Source organism: Macrobrachium rosenbergii, chromosome 13 (assembly GCF_040412425.1).
Source record: "Macrobrachium rosenbergii isolate ZJJX-2024 chromosome 13, ASM4041242v1, whole genome shotgun sequence".
Taxonomy (NCBI): domain Eukaryota; kingdom Metazoa; phylum Arthropoda; class Malacostraca; order Decapoda; family Palaemonidae; genus Macrobrachium; species Macrobrachium rosenbergii.
Genome location: NC_089753.1, coordinates 40,866,413 through 40,873,912, shown reverse-complemented (window position 1 = coordinate 40,873,912; position 7,500 = coordinate 40,866,413). Strand labels below are relative to the sequence as shown.

General features: G+C 36.1%; 1 protein-coding gene across 1 annotated transcript in view; it reads left to right on the top strand.

The window, feature by feature from the left end:
- The window catches only part of LOC136845225 (adhesion G-protein coupled receptor D1-like), a 30,953-nt gene extending 24,085 nt beyond the window's left edge, over window positions 1–6,868 (top strand). The window contains exons 7-10 of the mRNA XM_067115299.1: window positions 548–771; window positions 3,538–3,659; window positions 5,681–5,880; window positions 6,798–6,868. Coding sequence (XP_066971400.1) covers window positions 548–771; window positions 3,538–3,659; window positions 5,681–5,880; window positions 6,798–6,860 — 609 coding nt within the window. The 3' untranslated portion in view covers window positions 6,861–6,868. The remainder of the gene's footprint in view (window positions 1–547; window positions 772–3,537; window positions 3,660–5,680; window positions 5,881–6,797) is intronic.
- The last annotated feature ends 632 nt before the right edge of the window (window positions 6,869–7,500 follow it).

Here is a 7,500-nt window from a genome sequence, read left to right as displayed (position 1 = left end):
ATATTTATACTCATCCCTTATACCTGCAGAACACAAAAACGGTAGCGCCTTCTGGAGCAACATCCTTTCAAGGGGAAAAGCGTGATTTCTCTCTCTTTCTCTCTTTCTCTCACACACACACACACATATATATATACACACACAATATACATACATAAATACATACATACATACAATAAAAAGTTTACTAAACACAACAGTATTCTTAAGATATGATATTTCTATTCCTAATCGTTTTTATCAGTCCTGACACAGATTAACTGAATGACATCCACCATCTTAAACATATCAGTTTTGTAAATTATAGTGAGAATAACTTATAGTGAGAAAAACACCCTTAAACCTTGCATTTGAACTAAGGGCTTGAATTGTTACTACTACTACTGCTGCTGCTGCTGCTGCTAATATTACTACTGCTGCTGCTGCTGCTGCTACTACTACTTCTACTACTACTACTACAATTTCTGAAATATCAACATCAACACCGCAACCAACATTACCTTTTCTTCCTCCAGCGCTCATCATAACCTTCCTTCTTTCCCAAAAGACAGCCTGCACGGCCGTGTCCATCCTCGTGCACCTCTTCTTCACCGCCTGCTTCATGTTCATGCTCCTGGAGGCCCTTCACATGTACTCCCTCGTGGCCTTCATCGTCAAGAAGGACGGGATGTTCACGAAGCTCCAGAACATCCTGGTGGGGTGGGGAGTCGCCGCCTTAGTCATCTTGGTCTGCATGGCGTTCCAGCTAGACAACTACGGGGGAGACTATCAGTGAGATCTACTATTATTATTATTATTATTATTATTATTATTATTATTATTATTATTTTTATTTTTATTATTATTATCATTAAGAATACATTCCTTTCAAGATTCTGTAAGTTTATTATTATTATTATTATTATTATTATTATTATTAATACTATTATTTTTATTATTATTATCATTGAGAATACATTCCTTTAAAGATTCTGTAAGTTTATAATTATTATTATTATTATTATTATTATTATTATTATTATTATTATTATTAATACTATTATTTTTATTATTATTATCATTAAGAATACATTCCTTTAAAGATTCTGTAAGTTTATTATTATTATTATTATTATTATTATTATTATTATTATAAGAATACGTTCCTTTAAAAATCTGTAAGATTATCATTATTATTATTAATACTAATATTTTTATTATTATTATTATTATTATTATTATTAAGAATACATTCCTTTAAAGATTCTGTAAGTTTATTATTATTATTATTATTATTATTATTATTATTATTATTATTATTATTATTATTATTATTATAAGAATATGTTCCTTTAAAAATCTGTAAGATTATTATTATTATTATTATTATTATTATTATTATTATTATTATTATTATGAATACATTCCTTTAAAGAATCTGTAAGTTTATTATGATTATTATTATTATTATTATTATTATTATTATTATTATTATTATTATTATTATATTATAAGCATGCATTCGTTTAAAAAAATCAGTAAAATTATTATTATCATAATTATTATTATTATTATTATTAAGCATACATTCTCTTGAAACAACGAACTTATAGCAACAACAAAAACAACAATTATGATAGTAATAATAATAAACCGTAATAATACAATCCAAATGATCCAGAACATACATTAAAAATTTTCATATTTTATGAATACATTCCTTTGAATACAACACTAAAGACCAGAATGAGGGTCAGGTGTAAATATATGAATAAATCTTAATCTAAATCTATAGTGAGGGCATAAATAAGCAAAGGAAAATCCACTTGAGTTTACTCTCGAGTAATGGAACTCGATCTAGAGATTATGGAATTGGAATATAGAAGTTAGGCTAATGGCCAAGCGCTTGGACCTATGAGGTCATTCAGCGCTGAAACGGAAATTGGCAGTACGAGGGTTTAAAAGGTGCAACAGGAGGAAAACTTCGCAGTTGCATTATGAAACAACTGTCAGAGAAGGTGGAAAGTCAGGCAGAAGAAAGAGAATATGAACGGAAGTACAGTACAGGGAATGAAAGAGGTTGCAGCTTGGGGCCGAAGGGACGCTGCAAAGAACCTCAAGTAGTGCGTACAGTAAACCATGTGAAGTGCACTGACGGCCCTACCCCCTACGGGGATCTAGAGATTATGGAAGGCCATGGAACAAAGGCTATGATACGGTCAGGTCTTGAAAATAATAATTTTTTTATCTGCCATATGGCGGCAAAATTTGACAGTTTGGGTGACAAATCACTCGCAAAAGACGGTACAAAACCAGTCAATCACGCGTAACATAAATGAAAAGCAGGAACGTAAAGACTTTGGCAACCAGCTACCTTGTTCGCTGGCAGCTATCTACTGCTCTAAGTTTTTCTGACGTACTGCAGTTCATGAATATATTTACGTACCCTCACTGGTAAAAATGAGTGCAATTACTTGTAATTCACTCTTAGCACTGAAATCTATCAATTCGCACGAGTCAATAAACTGCAAACTGCGGAACGGCCTCGATGACTTGAAAGTCTCTCAGTGCCTTCCTTTTCATGCAATTCTGTTCTCCAATAGGCTATATCTGGACAAAACTCCTTGCAATAATCTACAATTAAAAATAACTGGCTTCTTCTGACCATTGCTTCTGAATGTTTCGTAATTTGGAATCACCATTTCTGCAGTCAAGGTTTCTTTTCCCTGACATTTAATTTTTCCTTTTTACATTCTGCAAGGTTTAGAATGTGCCCCTTCAGAACTAAAGCGGTGCTTTCTGTCGCTTCTCAAGTGTGGGCCACACTTCAGAACTGCGTTTCAGTCGCTGAGGCAGGCATCCTCAGGAATGTAATTATAGTCATGTCAGCTCCACGATGTGGAGTATGGATTGAGTAAACTAAGTTCGGATACACTAGTAAGGGCTCTTGCTCCAGGAGCAACATACAAATGATGACATCGACGTGGAACTATTGAAGAGCCTTAACACAGACCTCTATAGTTACTCGTGCCACTGGGCACAGAAATTCAGTCTTATAGATCATGCTACATAAACAGCCTACCGAGTGTGGACTCCTCTAGTGTATGAAGTACCTGTGGCTACATAAAAACAATGATGAATGGTAAGCAGATTTGAATTATGGCCATTTGGCTATAAAACCAAGCACTGGGAAACTTTCAGACATTCAGCGCTGAAGACTGTGGTTGAACAGCAAGGTGGAAGAAAGGAAGCCGGAATGGAGGTACAATTGTAATAACCACTGTCCTAGCTAATTTTATCACAGATATAAATACTTTTCATTATGAACAACAGTAATACATTATAACGTAATAACTTCATCTGAAGATTAATAAGTGGGTGCAGCTACGGGTCGTAGAGACGCTGCAAACAAAGGAGCAATGCCCACAGTGCACCACGTGAGGTGCACTAACGGCACTCCCCCTCCCCATAAGGAAGTGTAGAGATCATAATTATTTCCTTTCAGTGTTAGCGAAAATACGTTTCGAATTTTCCTAATTATTGTTTATATATTTCTAGTTGCTGGCTGAGGATGGACACACCCTTAGTCTACGGGCAGTTTATGCCGATCCTCATCATCATAATTCTGACATTTGCTCTGATTGAAGCTGCTGGCGCTGTTAATTACAAGCCATTAACGGGTAAGTGCCCTAGAGATTGATCACAGAGTACAGAAAAATATTTAGGATTTTTGCAATTTGATGCTAATTTCTACCCTAAAACAATTTACCTTGTTTTTGACTCATTTATTTATATCTCTATTTATTCACTAATTTAACTTGTTTCTTCTCTAATAACTGATCTCTTCTTTCTGCATTACCTATTTTCTGTAACTTCTTTCAAATGAACAAAATACTCTTTGGACGCTTAAATTTCAAGTGAATGGTCCCTGTAGGCTCGTTCCATATGAATAGGGGTATATCTTCTGAATGATAATGATACGACTGTAGTAATGGATTCATGGAGAGAGAGAGAGAGAGAGAGAGAGAGAGAGAGAGAGAGAGAGAGAGAGAGAGAGAGAGAGAGAGAGAGAGCGTGGAATTGGTGAGACTAAGAATAGATATGTTTCTGAATTACAAAACAACACTGATTAATGGAATAAGAATTAACAGTCAATAATTTTCACATAATGAGTGGCACTTGTAAAGTGCCATTATTACTAATTTCTGCATTTTTCTCCCACGCTTCTTAAAAACAGCAGACACGGAATACAATGGTATTAGAGTAAATATAGCGAACAGACTCTAACTCCTTCCAACAAGGAAGTTATTTTGCAGGCTCCGTTTGTTTGTTTGTGGTCTACTCGTTTGTTAGGGTGTGTCCGCACTACAGTAAACATGTCATAGTCATACGTCGGAGATTTATCGCATACATATCACAAACAAGTTATAAACAAGTCTGCGACCAGAAGTGGAGAACTACTTTAGGCCGTGGCTGGATAATCGTGCGAAACTGGTTAAAAACTACCAATAAGTCGTCGACTTGTATCCAACATGTTTGTGATGTGTGAGCAAGAAGTTACCTACATGTGTTTATGACATGTTTCATTGCAGTGTGGACGAACCATTAGTAAAGCAACACAACCTTTACGTGTGGATTTTAGAAAGGACCTTTCTGATTGGTCTCTGACTCTCTTCCCCCGTGGGGGGGGGGGGGGGGAGCCCGTTAGTGCCGTCAGTGCACCTCATGCGGAGCACTGTAGGCATTACTTAGGGTTCTTTGCAGCGTGCCTTCGGCCACTAGCTGCAACCCCTTTCGTTCCTGTTACTGTACCTCCTTTCATATTCTCTCTTCCATCTTACTTTCCACCCTCTCCTAACAATTGGTTCATAGTGCAACTGCAAGGAATTCCTTCTGTTCCTCCTGTTACAACTTTCAGACCTTTTACTGTCAACTTCCGTTTCAGCGCTGAATGACCTCACAGGTCCCAGTGCTTGGCCTTGGCCTAAATTCTATATTCAATTCAATTCAATCTGACTCTCTTCAACACTACAGTAAAATGTGTCATATAGACACGTTGGAAATTTATCACGTTCATGTCACAAACAGCTTAAAAACAAGTCGACGACCGGAAGTGGAGAATGCCCTTGGGAAATGATGGATAATCGTAAGAAGCTATGGTTAGAACTACCAATATGTCGTTGACTTGTATCCAACAAGTCTGTGATAAGTTACCGACATGGTTTTATGACATGTTTTACTGCAGTGTGAACGAACCATTGGTATAACAACATAGAAGCCTTTCCAATGATTTTAGAAGGACCTTTTGGAACAATGGAATATACAGAATTTAGGCTAAAGGCCTAGCGCTGGGACCTGTGAGGTCATTCAGCACTGAAAAGGAAATTGAGAGTAGAAAGGTTTGAAAGGTGTAACAGGAGGAAAGCCTCGCAGTTGCAATATGAAACAGCTGTTCGGAGAGGGTGGGCAGTACGATGGAAGAAAGAGGATATGAACAGAGGTACAGAAAAAGGAATGAAAGGGTGGCAGCTGGGGCCCGAAGGGAGTTGCTACGAACCTTTAGTAATGCCTATACAGTGCACCGCGTGAGGAGGTGCACTGACGGCATTAACCCCCCCACGGAATGAGAGGAACCTTTAGACGAAGATTTGCGGTCTCCAAACACCCTTGCTGATTAGTCTCCGTCTCTCTCTTGCCCAAGGAATGGACAGAACGCAACTCGTGAGCGCGAAGATCTCGCAGCGTACGAATCTAATCATAATGCCGCTCGTCTTCTCGCACTGGATGGTTGGGATGTTGTCCGAATACGAACAAAACCTGCCCCTCTACGGAACATTCTCTATCCTTAATGGCGTCACAGGGGTTGCTGTGTTTATCCTTCACAGCTCTAACAACCAGCAGGTAAGATGCTATTTGCAATTTTCTAGCGCGATATTAAATGATTGCCTTACTACAAGTCTCTATTCTTCATCGATATGGAGAAGTAACTGAGTGGGTAGAAAGTTAAGACAAGGCAAACCATTCTGAGCTCCAGAGAGCAATGGCAATCTTTAAAAAAATTCTAAAATAGTGGTTTTCAGGGTAAAGAAATGCTTCTCTTCAGCTGTAGAAAGTGAAAAATATAAATTTTCATATACATACATATTTGGCAAGAGATGCACACAGAAGTACACACACACACACACACACATATATATATATATATATATATATATATATATATATATATATATATATATATATATATGTGTGTGTGTGTGTGTGTGTGTGTGTGTAATTGTAATGGCCACAATGCCCTCTTAACTTCTAGAATTCTTTGCACTTTTTTAGGATACGCTTGTCACTACAAAGCCTTAAGACCCAAGTGCAAGTCAGATCGGTAACGTGAACTCGTTTTGATTATGGGATGCGGGTTCGTTTCCCGTTACCGGACATCATAACTGCTTCAAATTTCTTGCACTTGGATCTTAAGGCTTTGAAGTGACAAGCATATCCAGAAAAGCTCGAAGAATTCGAGAAGTTAAGAAGGCATTGTGACTATTACAATGACATATGTATCTGGTAAAAAGTGACCAGTAGATTCTACATAAACGTACGGTATAATGCATGTTTATATATAATATGTATGTACATTATATATGCACACATATGTATATATACATATATATATGTATACATATACTCTATATATATATATATATATATATATATATATATATATATATATATATATATATATATATATAATATATATATATATATATAAGAATTTCATGTTACCATTTGCAAAGTAAACATCGACTCTGAATTCAATCCAGGTCCGAGAAAAACTACAAGGCTGCTACAGGTCGATGTGCAAAGGTTCTGCTGTAACCAGATAAGAAGAAAAGAAGAAGAAGAAGACTGCCTGCAAGTAAAAACAAGAAACAAAAACAATGGAAGTCTCTTGCCTTTGACTGCTAAAGCCCTGACAGTCTGCTAATGCATGCCTCTGCAAGAGAGCAACACTGTCAAAAGAAATTTCCACTGTACCCAGATCACCTGAATTTTTTTTTTTAAAGAATTTGAAGAAGGAAGAGAAAGAAGAGGAATCGGATTTAACATGATATAATGTTGAGGAAATTGCACATAGCTATTTATGTAGATCACAACTTTAGAAACAATATATTTACTATCTTACTGGATCACTTGTGAAATCATATATTGCCACACCATACTATACATTTACCCTAGTGTCTTTTAAAGTTATGCTAAAAGGAAAATAACATAAAAGAAATGTATCACAATGACAGAATATATGCAAAGAAAAGTATTTAACGAAGCACGACCTATATTATATTATTACCGGCACTTTGTCTTCATGAGAACGTTTTCTCAGATTTAATCAAAACACAAAAAGTAGTTAAGAAGAACGACGCAGCAATTCAAGTAATTGCTAATGATATGCACAACTGTAAAACATATATTATTATAAAGATGTATTAATCCATAAAAATTTCAGTTTTAAATGAGTGATTTGTG